Below are 19,955 nucleotides of genomic sequence, written 5' to 3'. Positions count from 1 at the left end.
ATGTAGTAAGCAAGTCCAGAAAGGGAAACAGAAAATATCTAATAAAAATGTCATAATTTTCCAGATACTATGGTGCTTGGATCTTGACTTTATTATCACAAATACCAGGGGATGGCAGGAGGAATACTGTACTAAGTATCTAGTACTAACCCATCCTGCTTCATTTGTTCTTCAGGTACTCTTTTGCCAGGACTTAGCAGCATCCTAAGAGGATCACACCATTTTTTCAAATCAGTAATTTACCATTTTTGTGGTTGCAGTACCACCAATACAAATGTAAAGGTAGCTGTGTTGTCTAACAGATATGTAAAGAGCCATAATGAAGTTTTCCACGGTGTTATAGGTTATAAATCTGAGAGAGGAATTTTTCTTTCCCTGCTTCCCTGTAAGAGAAACAGAGTTTCGAATAGGGAAGGGGGAAGGGAGGTAATTAGCCTTACAAAGGAACTGACTCACCAGACTGCATTCCTCGCTGATGGACCATCAGAGAGGCTGGGGAGAGAGGAGGGGGGGCTGGCTCTGTTCTGAAGGGAGAGGGGCAGACGGCGGAGTTGGCTCTCGGAGGGAGATGGGGGTCTGCCTGCAGGCATTTGGGGAGAGGGACTGGGATCTGGTTCTTTTGGCTTCTCATCCTGGACAGCTCGGACTGCTGGCTTCGACTCGCCTGGCTGTCCCGCTCCCCGGATCTGCTGTGTTTCATCGGAGAGTTTGTGTGCCCGCGGGAGAGAAGGGAGGACTTTTGAGACGCCGTCACCTGGGACAGCAGTGAGTCCCATGGGAGTGGACTGCTTCCCTTTTTCCTCCCACAGAGGGAAGGGTCCCCCATTTCCTTCTGGGCTTCTCCCGCAGTCCAGGACCGCCCCTCCCCCCCCCCCCACGTGGTGACCACCAGAGCCCGACAGCGCCCCCTGCCGGCCACGACGGGAACTGCAGGCCCTGCACCTCCAGCGATCCAACAGCGCCCCCTGCAGGCCTCTATGAGGACTGCGCTGAAGGACAGAGAAGTATCCAGTCAGACTTTTTTTTCCTAGGATTACTGTCTAGGTTTTTTGTGTTCTGTTACTGTTTTTGCCAACATACATATATCTTTTAATAAGATATGTTATTTCTTCTGTTTTTTCCACACTTCCTCAATTAAAGCCCCCTTAATTCTGAATTTACAATTGCTGAGAGAGAGGAGTTTGGTCTATCTCATAACTCATCCTCTTTAGCAAACATTCCAGTCTCCGCAGACTGAGACACACGGTTTTGAGCATTCATGTGAAACAATGACAGCCTTAAGAGACCTATCTTATTGCACTAGCCCAGACCATATACTCAGAGGTTCTCCTGACACCATCATATTTTATCAAGCACCTTTTTAAAATAACAGCCATAGCCTATGTGGTAAATGGCATTATCTTTAAGGGTCAAGGTGAAATTCCTAAACAATTTCTTGAGAAACTCTGGATACAATGATTCTTCTAAAACAGTATGCACTTAGATTTTATCATACAATCACAGCTGCAGTCAACTAAGCTGTATTTTTTGAGAAAAAATCTTAATTCAATTGTAGAAAACTTTTTTTTTTTAAGAGAAGTTTTTTGGGGTTTACACTGTAAAGTTAAAATCGTGTTTTTTACAGTTTAAAACCAAATAAATCTGGTAGTCTGTATAAACATTACATACATAATCTTTCTTTGCCTTTTAAAGATGAAAACATTCATATCTGACTCTTCTTTTTTAAGGGAAACAGTTTAAAAGTCAGTTTGAAACATGTCTTTTAAAAAAAGATTGTTCAGTATTTGTAAGTTTCTCTGGTTTAGTTTCATTTTAGTAACTTGCTAATTATAAAAAAGGAAGTCCAACACTCACTACTTTTATTACTGTTCCACAGTTAAGCGGAACATTTTGTCATGCCACCACAGCTTTCTGGTTTGAAGAATCCCAAACAATATACTCCTCTTAGAGAAATACTAGTTCTTATATGGAGCCATTTCCTCATGTTCAGCTCTGCCCTGGGGGACATCCCACTGCCATACTCACCAATCTGAGTAACATACTTCAGGGATTCTCTGTGTTCTACTCAAATGAACTAGGGAAAGATATCAAGCTCAAGTCCCTTTTGATAGCTTTGAATCCTGATAGCTTTGGGAAAGATGTCATCATGAATTGTAACTTCCCTCATTATTAAAACACCTCTTGGGGTACGCGGGAGGTTTAATGGAAGTCAGCACAGTGAAGCTCTCAAGTCTGTCACTCAAAGTCTAAACATATCAATTCTGATACTGAATTTAAAAGCAATTATGCAGTATAAATGCTATCTTCACTGAGACAGGAAACTTTATCAGCTGTAATATTTACACAATTAATTTCCTAAATTAATCACCCAATCAGCACAAGACTGATGGCTACAGATCCATTATAGGTCTCTGTCAGAGCAAGGAAATGAAAATGCTCCTCCCCAGCATTGGCAAGTACTGCATTTACTTAACATATTTTAAACATACTTTGAATCATGATTTAAATAGCTGTGAATAAAAATCAGGTGGCAAAAATTCAGAGCTTTGCAGTATATGCCCAAGTAGTTGCATTTCCTGAGCTTTCCCTGTGCTCATCTGGCTTCATGCTTCAGTTGATCGGGGTGATGGATCTGTTGTCAGCAGAACGGTGTGAGATGGAGCACCCCATGCACTGCCAGGTGGCAAACTGGAATTCAGGGATATAAGAAGTAAACGGGAAAACATTATCCTAAGAAGAATATTATGTGCGTGCACTGCCCATTAACGTTATCATTGGTATTTCAAACAATGAGCTGAGCGCACCACTATGCAAGTTGCTAACAGCCTTAAGTCACTTTACATATCACCCTTAATGCTCTCCTCCTCAAAAGGCTAAATAAACAACCATAGGTGTGTTTCCGTGCACACCCCCCAGTTTAAATCTAAATTTCTGAATAACCCTAATTACATTCAGCACATACTCTTATGGCTGTGGGGTTTTCTGAACAATTAACTATTCTGTCCCTCAGATGGTACTGCAGCTGAATAATCTGAACTGTACGTGCAGATTATATGGCTGCCAAACAGAGCACCACTGAAAGCAGCAGAATTAACTACATAGAAAGAAGGTGATTTTAAGGAAACAAAATGAAAACCAAGCACCTAGAAGTGCAAGAGTAGTAAAGACTATTTTAGTTAGTTATGCTTGTCAAAACATGAGAGAAAAACCTCAAAATTAGGGACAGAAATATCAATATCCTGATACAATACAGACTTATAAGCATTTACTACCGCAGATACACTCTTTATATACCAGCAGTAAAAAAAAAAAACAAAACAAACCAATCTTAAAATCCCTTTACTAGTCAATCAGCCTCCCCTTAGACCACCCCCCCAGTCACATCTGAAAATGGCTTACCATGAATTTTAAAGAGCTTGAACTATGTGTATAAAATTATCTAGCATGTTTCTTTCAAATCAGCATACTCATTTATCTTAGTATTTTGCTATTTTTTTGTAGAGTGATTGGTTCTTTCAAAAATTATGCAACACTTCAATTCTGCAAAATTTATTAATAACCATGCTTAATATTGACAAAGGATTAAACCAGCCTATTCTCTATTGTGCTGTTCCTCAGCACCCATGCTTGCACACTTCTACATATGCACAAGAGGAGCAGATTTCATCAGTCCAGTGGCAGACCGTGCATGGACTGTTCTTGTTCTCCTGGCAAAAAACCAGCAGTATGAAAGTAAAGGAGGAACATGCCAGACTGTTTATAATGAAAGAGACTGGCTTCAGCTGATAATTATCTACACCAGCACCTGTCATGATCCTCTTCTCTCAGGTACTACAGCAATTTTTACAGCTATTTCTTGGTTTTATCATTTGGGGAAGTTACAGAGCATCAACAGCCTTCCCAAACTCAACAGCATGTGTTCCTGTGCACTTGCCAACATAACTCCAGCAATCAGACTACAACTTTTAAAATATGACAGGAATTCCTTCCAGACTGTTGTGGCTGTACTTCAGGGTCCTACGGACATCTTTTACAGCCTTTTTTGTTGTGTGAAAGTTTTAGGCCTGTTTCTGGTCACCATTTATTTCTCTATTAATTTGAAAAATTACCTTCCTAGCCAAGCATTATCATGGCATCTCCCATCTGAGAACCCCTCTTGGAGCAATCCCCCTCCCTCTTACTTCAAGGCACATTTTGGCTGTAAGATACACTAATGTTTTGCTATATAGCCCTGAAGCTCTAAATTCCCATCAGCTTTGCTCTGCTGAAGTGTTCTTGTGCTCAAGCTGCTAACTGCAAACCACCTCCTCTTTTCTAGCCTAACGAGGGTCTTGCTGGTCTCTCCTAGCAGCAGGTCCTGAAGAACAGAAAAAGCAGCATCCATCAGTCCTGGCATGAACAGAGGAGTGATGCTGTGATGCTTTTGCTCTGTGACAGCAGCTTTCCTATTGATAGGAAAGAATTTCGCAGACCTGGGTCATTCTCCCCCCGCTAAGTCTGTAAAGGTAACAGGTTTACCACAGAGTGCCCTGTGGATTTGAGTATCAGACTGCTCTAGTACAAGCTCAGCAAGTCATCATGCTCATCAAAGCCAGACATATCAACATACACCCAAGATGCACAGAATCACATGTATACCCCCAACAGGGAATGGTTACCACAAACTGACGCACCGGTGTGTGAAAGCTGGGTAACCAGGAGATGGAGACAAGGCCACCTTCAAGTCAGTGTTATTCCAACATCAGGCTCCTCAATACCTCCTGCTTCCCGTCACTATGCTCTAGCCCAGGACTAGCTTCCAATACCTTCTAAGAAAAGTGGTGTCCCAGATGGAGGTGGAATCACTTCCTCAGTGTTGCTCAGGATTACATTCACTACATTGGCTCTGCGCATATACAACAGCCCAGCTGCATCTCATCTCATACCAGACGATGGAGACACTGGGAGAGTTGATCAGTTTGTGCCCAAATCATGCCATGTGGTGTCCTTCCCCTCAACATGCAGGGGAACTGCTCTCCTATTAGGGCATTGATAGTCTAAGAGACTATTTTGCTGAACAGCTCTTCAGATCAGGAGCACTGGCCTTCCCTGTTCTAACCACTGATGCAGCTCATGGATCAAGGTGACAAACTAGCCAAAGTCTCAAATACAGCAGTTTAGTGACATTCCTCAGTTTTCTACAGCTGCAAGACACCACTCTAAGAACCTACACGTATACTTTTCTTCTGAAATTATTAGTGGCAAGCAAGACCTCTGAAAAACAAAAGGACTGAGAAGATTTCTGCTTCTGAAGGGGCTCAGTCTCATGCTTCTTCATTCCTATTTACCACTTTGTTTCCACAAATTCATATTTAAAGTGTTTTCAGAACTTGCAGCTGTGAAGTTGCCACTTCCATAGTGAATAAGCTATTACCAAAGCAAGAAACCTTCCCTAAGGGATCACCGACTTTCATTGCAAAGCAATTTAGCCAGCACAGCAGTGAAAACAAGTTGTGTTGTGTACAACAGAAATAATGAGGCCCTCAAAAAAGGCCACTGCAGGGGCAGCAGTGGATTTCCAATGTATACCTCCTTCTTCTGCATTCCTCACTTTAAATCTTTGAGAGTCTCCAAGCATTTCCTCTGTTGGAATTGTGTGTTGTAGGGCAGGCTGACACATGCAATATGCTGGTTTCTGTTCTGCACCTATTTTTATCAAGGTGCGATAAAATTATGCAGATGCAACATAATGCTGCAGCATTGGCACTAAGCAAGGTTGAGAATTTCCATCTCAAGAATTCAGCTGCAGGATTTTTCTTCTGGCAACTCATACAAGGACTAGCTGAAATTTGTCACTGTGCTGCAAAAGACTGCAGAATTTGTGGATTTGGGATAACAGCAACGGAGTTACCTCAGTAAATACTTCTCCTGGAAGTGAACCACTGACAACTTCAAAAGAAAAATAAAGGACAACTAGTAGGTTAACTTAGTAGTTTCTCTCTATCTGCAAGAAGTAACTGGCAACAGATTACAGTGTAGTCACATTTTGGACAATAAAGGGACCCTGAATTCACAATGTATTAAATGTTTTCCTATTAAATCAGATTAAGCCAATTATGAAGCCATACAACAAAAGTCTGAATTGTACATGCATATTAAGATAACTGAGGCTCAGCATATTCACAGTCATTACTAATAGATATGTCACCATCTCACAGGCAAATCCTCTAGGTCAACAGGTACAGTCACCGCAGTGACTAATGATTGCTGTTAGCAGGTAATTTGCAAGTAAATGAAACTCTTTAGTATGACAGCATAGGAAGAGACCAGACTGTCCATTTTCAAGTATATTTCAAGATCTGTCTTAAGAGTTACTTTCTTATACAGAATGTGATCAGTTGTTGAAATTTTAACCACCTCCTTGGATTGCAGTTTTCTTAACACCACACATGGAGTACTCAACTCACCTACTCTAGTCTCTAGGTGGCCCCAAGTAGAACTCCATGCCATCCTCCCTCCACTCCTCCAGTTTCTGTTTTTAGGTATGGCATATTTTTTATAAGTATTAACAACTTTTGCAGTGGAGATTTTTTTAACTGAATGTATGAAAAAAATTCTACAAAGTAATATCAGATTTGGATTACAAAATAAGACTGTACCAAGTCTTCAAGATCTTTAAGATCTGTGTATGGCAAAAACATTCAGATTAGCCAATGAACACTCTACTGAATAACTCATCAAATTATGGTAAAAATGAACACTATGAGAGAATATCTCATGGGGAAATACTTATAGAATATTTTCATTCTCTGTTGTAGAAAGCAGTAAAGCAGTTCAAGAAATCTCCATTCAAGTTATTACTATGACTACTATTACTACTATACTATTACTACTGCATAGCCTTCAAAGTTGTTAGAAAGACATTTTCTCAAACAATATTTTGAATAAAAAATAAAAACTGTCTTCAGACTGAGTGTGGTGTTACAGCACCACTCCACAATTACTGTTATTTGCAAATTCAAATTCATATTGCCTCCTCAAAATGCTTAGAAAGCCTCACATACTGACTTAAAAATTTAACCTTCAATAGTACACACGAAATACAACCTGAAAGGCCAAAAGACTTAAAACTAGCACACAAGTGCTTTAGGAAGAATTTTATGAGAGTTCAGGGAGCAGAGATCAACAAATTGGCATTTAAAATTATTCAGATGAGCTCTCTGTCTGTAGCTTTCAGACTACTAGAGGAAATAACTGTCACAAGAACTTCCTTTATTTCCAAGATGCACCTCACACATGAACTAAAAAACAAAAGTAACAACACAGGACTATAGTAAAGATCTATATTTCTGGTAAAGTCTCTAAAATTCTGCTATCTGTCCCTATAAGTTGGAATATGCTTGTAGGGAGAAGGGGCTTATTTTCTTGGTTTACTTGATCTAAAAATATATATAAGTAAATCTTTCTTCTGAACAACATCAAGTAGTATAAGCCACAAATTAAATTGAAAAGGTTATGTGGAATAAGACAAAGAAATATACAAGAATGCAATTTTCTTCTGGGAGCTATTAAAAATGTACTTAAAACCTGATCTTTATGATATCAGCAAATTTAAGTTTTATACTACTCCAGAAGCTTTACAAAATATCACCATAACAACACAGGTTTAGCCTCTCTGATTTTGCATCAGTGTGGGGCACATAAAACCATACTTTCTTTAGCACCAGCCCAAAAAACCCATATGGGGATCAGAAATTCACATCCCTATATCCCTCTTGGATGAAAACTGACAGTGAAGATCCCCCAGGGGATCCCCCGTGTTCACCAATGGCAACTGTGCAGCTCCTGCCATTCTCAATTGGACCCTCATCTACACATGTAAAACTCCGTTAAGACACTAATAGGCCTATACAGATGTATCTGACTAGCAGTCAACAAAATCCTGACGATTCACAAGCAAAAATCTTCTCCCTCTGCTGTGACTCTACAGAGTTCAGAAAACATAAAAAGTTTTGACAGTATTTCAAAAGCTGAGTTAAAACAGCACATTTGAGCACATGCGATTACGCCTGGTAAGGGGCTGCTTTTACTTAATCACTCCTCAAAACCCACTTCTAAAAAAAAATCTTACACATGCAATGAAATTGTTTCTCATTTTTCATTTTCTGCAATTCCAAGAGAAAAAGGTTTCCCTTTGAGCTGTCACAAGTCTTAATATGGCACAGTATGGGGGAAATAGATGAGGAAAATGTATTTTGGATGGTTAAATAAGTAGTCCCAAAAAGACCTGAGAGAACACGAAGGACATAACTTCAACTTCAGAGCAGGCAAACTATTTTTGGAAGGGAAAACCAAAGATTAATTTATTTCACCTTGAGGAACTCGTGCTTTATGGTAGATGTTCATGGATATTAATCAGATTACCCTGAGACACGAAACAGCACATTTTCCTAATTTTAAACAAAAATTAATATTTTGAGAAAGAAATGGAGCCAAGTGATTCTTCACCTCATCCACATCAGCCCTTCCCAAGACCTTCCTCTTTCAGGGTAACAAATCAATGGCCTCATCTTTCAGCATAAACCTAAAGTCAATGTACTTTGTACTGGTCTCACAAAGCAAAGGCAGAAATAAATTTTAAAGATCAATGTCTGCTTGAGAATCCCTGGGTATGGTAGCTGTGTCACACAGACACAGGGATAGGAGACATCCTCTGATATGTCCTCCTATGTCTTTTACAAAACCTTATGAATCCAAGAAGTACCAGTTCTGCAGTAAAATACACAGAAGTAAAGAAACTAAGACCAATTTTAATAGCTAACTCTTCTATGACAATTTTGTTCTGCCTTGAGAGAACCACATTATGTCTCTGCACAAGTCTCTCCCCATTACAAAGAGAATATTAGTACCTCCTTTTCTGCAGTATTCACTGTCTGGTCTACCTATATGCTTGCACCGGATTTAATCATTAACCAGCGTGTACAACAGCTGTCACCTTGGCTGTTACTCAGGTCTTCCTACGCAGCTAGTGTTGCCAAAGGCTGTGGAGTGCCAGCCCAAATACACACTGCCACTGCCCTCCCCCTGTGCTGAAACTGCCCCTTGCTCCACTCCTAAAACAGGCCTGCTCTCACAGTAGAGACTCAGCTCAGGGTGCAGCAACACTACCACAAGAGCTAAAAGAGAAGAGGGTGGGAACATGCTCATGGCACAGGGCCAAGGACAGACTGACAGGGGTTTTGATCATCACTTCGGCTGTGCATGTCCCTGGGGCAGTTCTGCCAAAAGCAGCTGCCCCCGCCAGCCCTGCAGTCACTCCAAGTGCCCCAGCCCAGCTCAGGTGCAGCAGAACACATAAAGACTGTCCACGCCACTTTCCTCCCCACTGAAACATGGGAAGTTTAAAAATACATTACTGCTTTCAGTAATGTAAAAGCCAAACAGCAAACTAAATTCCTGCTGTCCGTTATATTTTTCACACGGGTGCATATGATTTACATGTGCACACAGCATCCTACAGAGCTAGAAAACATTTAAAAGCTCTTTAAACATGCTCACTTTCAGAACAACAATTTAAAAAAATCACTAGAAACTTCCCTCTTCATTTTTCTACAGGAGCCATCCATTTCATTGATGGTTTCATAAAACAGACCAATCCAGCCTTTAGAAGACAGCTATTTTACACTTTTTGTCTTTCTCTGATTCTGAAATGCAGGAATGTCATGGGAAAAGAAAGGAAGGTAGGCAGAGAAAGTGGAAGAATAGGAGCACACCAACTAGATTTTTATTTCTGTATTCCACAATTCAGTATATGAATTTAGACACTTTAAATAAAGTTTTGTGTAAATTTAAATATCGGGGGGGTTATTTTTATAAAATTATATTAAAAATTTGATACTAATTCTTCCTTTGCTCATAATGGTTACTCATTTATATTACAGATTCAGGTTACATTTAATGAAAATGTGAGCCTCACCATTTTTTGGCAATTCATGGATATAAAAACTTAATACTGAATGGCTAAGAGCTCTAGGATATCTGTGACTGACTTTTTTCTTTCAATTCAGCGCCATAGGATGAGGTTTAATCCATGCTAGTTACATGTGTAATTGCTGCTCTTGGTAACACGTAAGTAATCAGTTGACAAGATGATCCCATGTAAAATGCAGTGTTTACAACAGCCTCCTCACAAGCTTCCCAAGAAAAAAGACTACATTACCAAAAGGTATACCTAATAATCCTCATTTTCCTTCCTGCCAACTCAGTTGTAGATGTAGAGAGCTGAACTGGATTTTTCCTCAAGAAAAAGTCTATAAAAATTTTAACCATTAAAAAAAAATGTACAAGGACTTTTCTTACTTGCCACCTTCTTTTTTTGGGCTTCAGAATTAATCCTTTCAATCTCTTTGCCAGTTTGGGAAGGTTAGTAACATTTGTGTCTGTAGAGCAGCTGACACTTGTGCAATCCTCACACTCCTCAGTAAAGGCTTTCTGGAAACTTCACCACAATCTTTTCCTTTTTGAGAAATTTTTTCTCTTTTGTAAAAACAAATCTTTTTATCAGCTGAAACCTTCTGCCCAAGAATGAGGATGATGAGAAATTCAAATTAGCTCTCAGTATGAAGAACTTCTTTTTGATCCTGCCCATTACAAGTAGTAAATTCCTTCACATTTTTATAAATGTCCAAAGGCAGGAATGAATCACAAACCAGATCAACATACCATGCACAAGCACAACTCAAGCAAACAGAAATCATCAGCCAGCACACATCCCACACTAGTCATGAAGAAGAATTAGAGCACTCAAAGGCAGCAAATGTGAATTCTCCCCTGGTTACCCCTATTCCACGTAGGCAGCAGAAAAAGCTGCTATCATTATTACATGCTGCCTTAGAGATTTTTTTCCCCAAGTCCAGCATCAGTGGCATCAGTAAAGCAAAAAGTTGAGCAAAACTACATTTTGTTGACTATTCTCTACTGTTCAACCTCAAATGCATGATGTTCTACATTTTTTCATTTATTATTTCAATTTTCTTTATCTTTTTTATTAGAAGCTACAACAATTTCAAGCACGTAGTATTTCCTGCTTGTCTTTTTCTAATACCTTCCCCACTCCATTCCCCATTACTATGACAAAGGACACCAAATAATCCACAGAAAAGAAAAACACTCTAAAATTATGTCAGAAGCATAAGCGTGTTAAATATCTCAGTAGCTGTGCTCAGCTATTTACATTATCATTTTCTGTCTTTCCTTGAAAATCTGCTGCTTTTATTAATTAGTACTAAAATAGCACATATTTCTCCCCCCAACAGCAGTTCAAGTTTTCAGTGACTCAAACAGAAGATACAAATATAATGGTAAATGTGTGCCTAGCTTCCGGAGATTTGAAAACCTCTTCATTCCCCATCCTCTCTGAGAAGATAGCTTCACACTGCATCAGCAGGCAGGTATTTCCATCCACAGGATGTTACTGTTTATTTTGAAAAGATCTTCATCATCTAGCTGGCAAAATGTTCCCTCTAGACTGCTACTATATGCGGCAACTGCTATAAGCAGAACTTTAAGAAAAACAACTGCCTAAGGAGCAGCTGTGCAACTCAAAGCCCATGAGGCAGATGAGACAGCATGTGAGAGAGAGAAGGAGACAGGAAAATCCTATCCATCCACTCTGGTAAGGCTCCCATGCTAACATTTCTGAGTATGAGCACAAGCAGTTGCACTGAAGTAATTCCTCTTCTCCCACATACAGGAGCACTCTGAGCTAATTGAACAGGAAATGCTAATTACTTCTATCCTCTAAAACCCAAAACATTTCTTCTTCCCTGTTAACCTAGGTCGAGCTTGAACAGTAACTAATACCTAAAACATCTGCTGTTCAATACACCAGCATCCCTCTACAGCTATAGACAAATACAGCACTAGATTTCAGAGTTAATCAAACTTCTAAAATTTCCATTCCAGGGAAACAGTAACCGTTCTGGCAGAGCCTTACATAAATTTCAGGACAAAAGAACCTAAGAAAAATCCCTATGAACTTCAACATTGTTCAGCAGAATCAAGGAAGTCTTCATATATCAATAATTTCTACTCCATTTCTTCAAAAAGCATCTGAAAAGTCCGTTCCCAGCATCCTCCAGCATAGGACGGAAAGTGCTCAGACTTGGCACTGTTGGGAGTCTCTTGCCTGCTCAGCAAGGGTAAACAAAAGCCTTGAGGGTTTTCGTTCTGAAGACTATAAAAACACTGAGGGTTGTGTCCATAGCACAGTTTGCATTGCAGGACATCCACACATCTGAAGAAGCAGTTCAGCAGGTCATCCAGGTCATGCAAATTAAAAACTTTGTACATTGCTTTTTGATTCCACAAAATTGACATTTTGAAAAAGAGTACTTCCTTCAACACAGAGGGAAGTAATTTGTTCTGGCTGTATAAAATAAAGACCCAATTAGAAAATGCTAATTTTACCAAGCATTCCATACCAACACGATAAACTCCACAGAATATACTGATTTTGCTAATAATTTATTAAAGAAGTATCACAAAAGTCTTTTCACTGAGAAAGAAAAAGTGGGTTTATTTAAATCACATTGAAAATTGCACAAATAAGGGATTTTCATACTATCTCTTCCCTAAGAAAACGGGATATATAAAAAAATTACAATATTTCTTCAGAAACACATAGCAAGCCATTAGGTTATTGCTCCATTTTTCAGTGTCGCATGAAGCCTCGATAGAAGGACTCTCACATATTAGTTTGGTTTTAACTTTAAAGTATGCTGAAGCAGATTAACATATCCAAGCAACACTACATTCAAAAGGTGGTACCAAATAGGCACAAACATACCTTATTATGTCGTTTAACAAGGTGGTAGTTCTCATCCTCACAGTGTCAAGTGAGACCTTTGACCAAAATTAGAAGTGTTTTGTTGTTTGGTTTTTTTTTTAATCCATGAGGCATTGATAACTCATTAGTAACTCATTTCAAAAACCACCTTCCCTACGGAGCAGAACCTCCATGACTGACACCTATGAAATCCCTGACTAGCTATTTAATTTTCTACATGAAAAAGAAAATAAAGAAGGAAAAGAAGTTTCTCTGTATCAGAAATATCCATCAATTATTATTTATTATGATAATTTTACATAACAGGAAGAATTTAATAGTATTTTTAAATCATTCAATGATTTTCTGATCTCATGAAGCCTTTCTGGTAAGTATCAAAAATAATTATTCTTATGAATGAACCTGGGAGTAGAAGAAAAAAGAGGGTGAGAAGGATGTTCTATGTGGCTGTTAGTGCTTATCTTAAAATCCTCCTAGTCCTGAGTAAGAAACAGTTCTACCAGTGTACTGTACATGACTGTCTTCTTCTAAATCACTCAACTCACTAAGCATACTGCTATTCCTCAGGTAAGCAAAAAATAGCCATGTGTTTCATGAATCACCCCCATTTCTGAACTCACCTTAAACTTCTCACAAAGCAGAATACAATTTGAGGTACGATGACAGGAAGCAAACTATAAAATTTCAGTAGCAGATACATTCCTAAGCAAGCAGTCAAAGCAACACAGAATTACGCATCAATATCTTGAGCCTCTGTACTCAATTTTGATGTCTCAAAATATGGATTATCCTGTATTTTTTCCACAAAACACTTAAATTCAGAACATATTTTGGATCGCAGAGACATACTTAATTTTTTTTTCAATTTTCCCTTCGCAGTATGTTTTGATTGTCAGGTTTTGGATGCAGAAGAAAACATCAACAATGGAAGTTTACTTGCTTACCTCCAAAAATGAAAAGCGAACAGAGGACTGCATGGACTGCAGGGACTTGTTGGGGTTGGGCTCAGGCTCCTTGGGGTGAGACTGCAAGTTAAAATAATGTCATCTCTAGTGAACAGAAGGTTTAGCAAGAGTCGCATGTTTTAGCGTAGGAGTTATGAAAGGAGTTTCGGTTAGAACCAAAACATGACCATCCTTCTGAATGAAGTGATTGACAGTGGCTACGGTTTCTGACTTAAGATGAAACTGATTTAAAAAAAAAACAAACATGAGAACTGGTGCTGATGCACATGCTTTCACTAGGTTAGACTTCTTCCAGGAACAATACTTTTGTACAAAGTCCCCAGAGAGGTGAAAAATGGCAACTTGTTTCAGGTATCCAGCCAAACAGACATATTATGTATGAGATGTTTTTTTCCTCTTAAAAAAAAAATCTTAGGGTTTTTTTTAAAGTTTTTTTATATGCAAATCAGATTTATTAAAAACAAAAGGAAAACTAAAACTGATGATGATCTTTCATCAGCAATAAGAAAACTGCAATAAAAATTTCCAGTTTGAGAGCCTAAAATTTGCACACTTACTAAAAATTAGAAGTGCCCTAGTTAGCATCCATTTCAGTATGAAATGTTTCCTTACAAATGTGATATGGATATAAACAATTCATTCATACAACCCTTACTTGAGCATTTTACTTCAAAGGTGCCTTCAAGAAGTTGTCTCGAGTGCATCTCCATTCAAAAGGTTTCTCAATAAAACAGGAGGCCACTGATACATTTCACAGATGCTCTTTAAAAATTTACTCATGCTATCACATGCACTTGCCCCCATAAAATTTGCAAGAAAACTTTTTTTAGAACATGCTTAATAGCATGCCTTTTGTTGCAATTTGCTGAAGCTGTCTCCCCAAAAAACCCATGCAACTTTGCATTCTGTGCAGACTGAGTGAAGGTAGAAACTTACAGGGAACTTTTTCCAGCTCACCTTCATAAGGATTTGTTCTGCTATGTACTAAACCCTTGCAATCAGCCACTGCTAGCGCTCCTGCCCTGTCCCCAGTGAAGATGCAGATGGCCAATATGCTAAGCACATTTAGGTCCAGTTCATGTTTTCAATTGCATAACACTTTGCTAGATTTCAATGCATTCACTTCAAAACCTTTCACGGTGGATACCTGATTCAGTTCTTTTCTGAACATTCCAGCAGGAATAATACTACCGCTTCTAGAACAGATTAAGGATGACTTTTTTTTGACATTGTACATTTTTGCAGTCTTTCCTTCTTGAGGTGCCTTGGAGAGAGCACAAAGTTTGGCAGGGACATGCACACTGAGATAAGGATGGGCCTTGCTGTTAATTTCTGACATGGCAGGGCAAATTCCTCTGGCTGCGCCTGCATAATCCCTGAACTAGGTGCACAGAAGAGCACGCTGCCAATGCAGCCCAGCAACTGGGTATAAACTGTCTTGGTTTCAGCTGCAGACAAGCTGTGCTAGCACAACAGCACATCTGAGAGTCACCACATCTGAGCTATTAAGATCCGTTAAGAGCCAATGGGTCAATATATCACCCTAAAAATGGCTAAACTGAACCCAGGCTCATACCAGTCAGCCCATGAAGGCCTGTGGAAAAAGATGTGGATTAAACGACAGATTTTTGTTGTTCCACTGGAGCAGTCTCTATTGCACTGCACTGACCTGCTGCAACATGCACTGGAAAGGTCATTTCTGTATGATCAGTACAGGTTTGTAAGAAGTGGTTTTGCATTTCTAAGCTTTATCAGCACTGTCTCTTATTCTCCACTACAGGCTGGTCTGCTGCAGTATAGCTGGTAGTTTGCCCCCAGTTGTGCCCCTTTTGTCCATCCATCAGCGCGGCCCTCACTGACTGCAGGCTGAGAAACAGTCCTGTGCTGCACCATCAGTGCTTACACTGCTGTTCCTCCGGGACATAGCAAGGGAAGAGGTGGAGGCAAGTGATGCAGACCACAACCAGCCTCCATCAGGACCAGAAGCACAGAGGGAAGCTGTCACTGATCCAAAGAGAATCCAGGTGGAGGGAGAACTGGCACCAGCTGGCCAAAGACACAGGGCTGCAGCAGACAGAGAGCAAGGGAACTGCTGTCGAGTAACAACTGTGGGCAAGGAACCTACTAAGGCCAGAATAGTTAAAAGGAGAGCTCTGGCACTGAATGAGAAGAACATATTAACTTCAAACGCCAGAATGAGATCCCTAAGTCACTTTACTGTGATCAATTTCTAGTGATACCCCACGGCAAAGGACATCTCCCTCCCTCTACTGGATGGCCCACACACAGCAAGTGGAAGTCCTACACTTCCTAGTAGCTACTCATATTGTTCCTCATTTTCACTACTGTAACACATTAGAGCCTCAGTCATGGCACAGACTCTGGGCATCCAATATCAAATGTGCCAGTACTATGGATCTAAAAATTCCCACTATGGGATGACACTGGTGTGTCAATCCATTTCTTCTACAGAACTTGCTTTTCAGCTTTGCTTTTTTTAAGACCTAGAAAAACCTGTTAAAACAAATTATCACAGTGTATGACAGGCAGTCTTACTTCTTACATTTACTAAATTTGGAGTGCTTTATTTCGGATCTTTAATATTCTTTGAAATAGCTTTCTGCAAGTAATGAATATAAAGTAGACAGACTGTGCTAATTTCTCAGGGAGACAACATAATTCTAGTCTCAACATTTAAACTTTACTGAAAGAAAATTCACGAGAATCAGGGTGCGAGGAATAAATTGCATTTTTTTTCCCCCTAGATATCTTTTATAAATGATTGCAAATAAGAATTTGGGAGACATGACTTAAGTCTGCATTGACTTTGGCAAATCATGAGAGAATGACTCTATGGGAATCATTACATGCCAGCAACCAAAATATGATACTTTCTTTTCTCTAAAAGTAAATCAAGCTCAGAAAGTAGCAAGTGTGATGGCAAAAGAAGGTGTAATATATGGGAAAATTTAATATATTCAGACAACATTTTAGCAAAAGCAATGATCAATACTGAATTTAAAATATAATTATTAATTTTACCTGTCTTAAATATTCTCAAAATATGGCAGAGTAAGTGTAATTATGTCAGGTTACCATGAAAAAGGAGGAGGCAGTAAACAATTACCTCATATTACAAAAACACACACATACATTGAAAAAAACAGTAACACGAATCCTTTTTCATCCTTTGCAGCTAGTGATGTTATTCTTATATGATGATTACATAATTCAATGAAGACTGATTTAAAAATATTTAAATTGCCACATCTTAAAAGAAGTATAATTATCAATTATTCATGGAAACCATTTTAATGAGGTCTCTGGTAACACTCTTCCTCCAAAACTCACGAGAAATTAGTAATGCTCTTTTTGTAAGAAAAATACCTAGAGCTCAGCCTGCTCACAGCTAACACACACTGCTCTTAGTAGAAGATATCTGACTGAAATGCAGAATTTCTCTGAGACATTTCACAAATATAGTTCTGGGAAACCCAATATAATATCTACATTTGTTCCTTTGAATAAAGTGCTCTATCACCTTCATGTGATTAATAGAATAAATTATTTGCTATGCTACACATTGACCTGTAGCCCTCTCTTTAAAACATGGCAGATGTCAGAGATAATAGATATCATAGCGAAATAACTTTACCGCAGGCATCTGCAGCATTCAGGGTTTGGGGTTTTTTTCTCCAGCAAGAATGGGGCAGTCCCAGGGAGTACCAAAGGATCTGACACAACCGTACCTATTTACCTAGATAAAATTCGCAAGTTCTCATGGTGGCTATAACATGCATACATACATGTCTGACATGTCAGTGTAGACTGCAGGTATGTATGTATACATGTATAGAAATAAATATTTGGCTTTGACTAACAAATCTCAGGTAAACATATGTTGGCATTTATGAATAAAAGACTATACTTACTATCACTATGTATTAAAATTACACATTTTCATTTAGCTACTCTCTAAATAGCTGAAAGCACACAAATTAGTTAATCAGTTTTAAGCAAGTACAGGTAAACACACTGCTAAATTAGGTAAACATACTTACTGCAGAAATTATCAGAAATCCTCTAGAATGTCAATACAGTTCATTAGTGCAGTTACGTATGTAAAATACATGTCGTTCCTGATGGATTTTCACAGACAGCATTTCTATAATGCTTTAATTTCTTGCAGTGCTCTCTATTTTTCAGCACAGAGAGAGGCCTTTCTAAAAGGCAGCACTGGGATAGACAAATAGTAACAGAGAGCTGGAGAGAAAGACAGACACCATGGCCTACTGACAGACTCTCCCCCTGTGAGCTGACAAGATGTTTCATGCACTGAGATTCAGTAACTTCAAATATGCAGAAATGCTTTCTTTCCAAACACACTGCAATATCCCGGCTCCAGGCTCACACATTTGCTGAAACCAACTGCAGTGCATTGAAAACATGTTCTTTCAACGTGGAGCTGCAGTGCTCCCAGACTGTCAGCATAAATGTATGTTAAACAGCTTCTGATTGCACAAAAGCCGGCATCATGCAGAAACCATTAAAACATTAAAGACAGACAATACTTACTCCAAGGTCAGCCCTGGAATTTGTAGCCTTTCCCGCTGGGCTTTCATTGCTGTTAGGTGCTACCACACTCTATTGTAATCATGACACACATTCACGGGCAGCATTCTGGCGATGACAGAGAGCCAAAAGAACCACTATAAAGGAATGGACTAAGGATCTCTTGGGGCGGGGGGAGGACCGTAAATTGGGGTCCTTCCACCTCTAGCTGTCACGAAGAGCTACCAGCTGCCTCTCTCAGGTCAGTGGCAGCGCACGCCGCACCAGTTTTGTAAAGCGAACAGCACCTTCAGTTGTGCACACCAAGTAATTCATCCCCGGAATTCCGCAGCAGCAGCCACTGCGCCAGCACACGCGCACGCACACACACACACGCTGCACCTCGGAGGATGGAGAGGTTCCCCTCGCTATGCCAGCCCACCACGCAGAAGAGCCTCTGCGCTTAACACAGTTTCTCTCAGCAAATGTCAAACATTCGCCACCCCCTCTGATCCTGCTGAATAGGATTTAGTCATCTTCTTTAAGTCACATTATCCCTTTCCCTGGTAAACAGACAGGCAGTTTCTGCAGCGATGGAACAGCAAACTGCTGAATGAAAAACAGGCTTTTCTCCTTTAATGGGGAAAATTACCTGCCAAAGCTTTCAAAGAACAAACATGTTGTAACACAAAGGTTAAAAAAAAGGAAGAGTCATCATTCTGTTCTGTCATGTTTGCACCTGAATTTTAAAGGGAAATCATCTATCATTTACATTAAGGTTGAGAGCCAAACCTAGAAATTGCTGAAAAATCTACCAATTTCAGCTTTATAGGTAATGTCACGTAAAAGGTAACATCACTTAAAAGTAAACCACTATGCAACTTTTTTGTAAAGACAGTTTTAGATCACTGCCACTATGTAGGATGTTAAACTTATTTTATTCCTTTTTTATGTACTTTCTCTTCTCCTGAGGTTATCATTTCAATAAATAAATACTGTGAATTGTTCCATGAAGACTAGCAATTTTTTCAGTGTTCTGTAAAAAAGCAGGAAAAGCAAAGTGCAAGTGCTGATTTTTAGTAAGTTAAGAGCTAGAATATTTTATCTCATCCGCCTACTTTTCCTGTATACAATATAATAATGTCGACCACATGATTTTATTTTTTGCCAGAGCTCTGGACCTTCTCTGTGCATGGACAACTTCTATGACTAGTCAAAGCAAAGGACCAAATGAAGCTGCTACTTTTTGGGTCCTTGGCTCAGTTCTGGAAGAAATGTGTGAGTTCACAGGTACACAGCCATAGGTTTCAGAGACAGAGAGAAACCTCCTAGTTATGAAAACTGCTGAACTGGGTTTGGTGAACTACATTGCTTTTTCAACCACACAGTAGAAAAGAATAACTAAATTCTCTCTTTTATGTTTCCCACTGCAAAGTGTCTCCTTTTGTGTCTCCTACTCCTTTGTTTCTACTACAAAGTATTTTAAATCTCTGTTATGTATTACCTGAAGCCTTCGTTTACAGATATGGAAAACAAAACTGAAGGATACACAGAACTATGCATTGAAATTTTTAAAACATAAGAGACATCTAGATTCTGAATCTAGCTGAGGT

At 39.3% G+C, this 19,955-nt stretch overlaps 1 protein-coding gene across 9 annotated transcripts in view; it reads right to left on the bottom strand.

Moving 5' to 3' along the window:
• Positions 1–19,955, bottom strand: part of MAST4 (microtubule associated serine/threonine kinase family member 4) — a 293,188-nt gene that overhangs the window by 112,818 nt on the left and 160,415 nt on the right. For 2 of the 9 annotated variants that reach the window (XM_027732349.2, XM_027732350.2), the window contains exons 1-2: positions 18,367–18,690; positions 13,771–13,851 (exon numbers count right to left, since the gene is read on the bottom strand). The exons of 6 other annotated variants lie outside the window; for them this stretch is intronic. In XM_027732349.2, the coding sequence (XP_027588150.2) occupies positions 13,771–13,851; positions 18,367–18,413 (128 nt within the window). In that variant the 5' untranslated portion in view covers positions 18,414–18,690. Of the gene's footprint in view, positions 1–13,770; positions 13,852–18,366; positions 18,691–19,955 lie in introns of those variants that run through there. One more of the 9 variants, XM_027732355.2, reaches the window with a different exon arrangement.

Source organism: Pipra filicauda, unplaced genomic scaffold (assembly GCF_003945595.2).
Source record: "Pipra filicauda isolate LSUMZ 115617 unplaced genomic scaffold, ASM394559v2 scaffold34_size3990699_pilon, whole genome shotgun sequence".
In the NCBI taxonomy this organism is placed as follows: domain Eukaryota; kingdom Metazoa; phylum Chordata; class Aves; order Passeriformes; family Pipridae; genus Pipra; species Pipra filicauda.
This window is presented reverse-complemented; position numbering and strand designations above follow the sequence as displayed.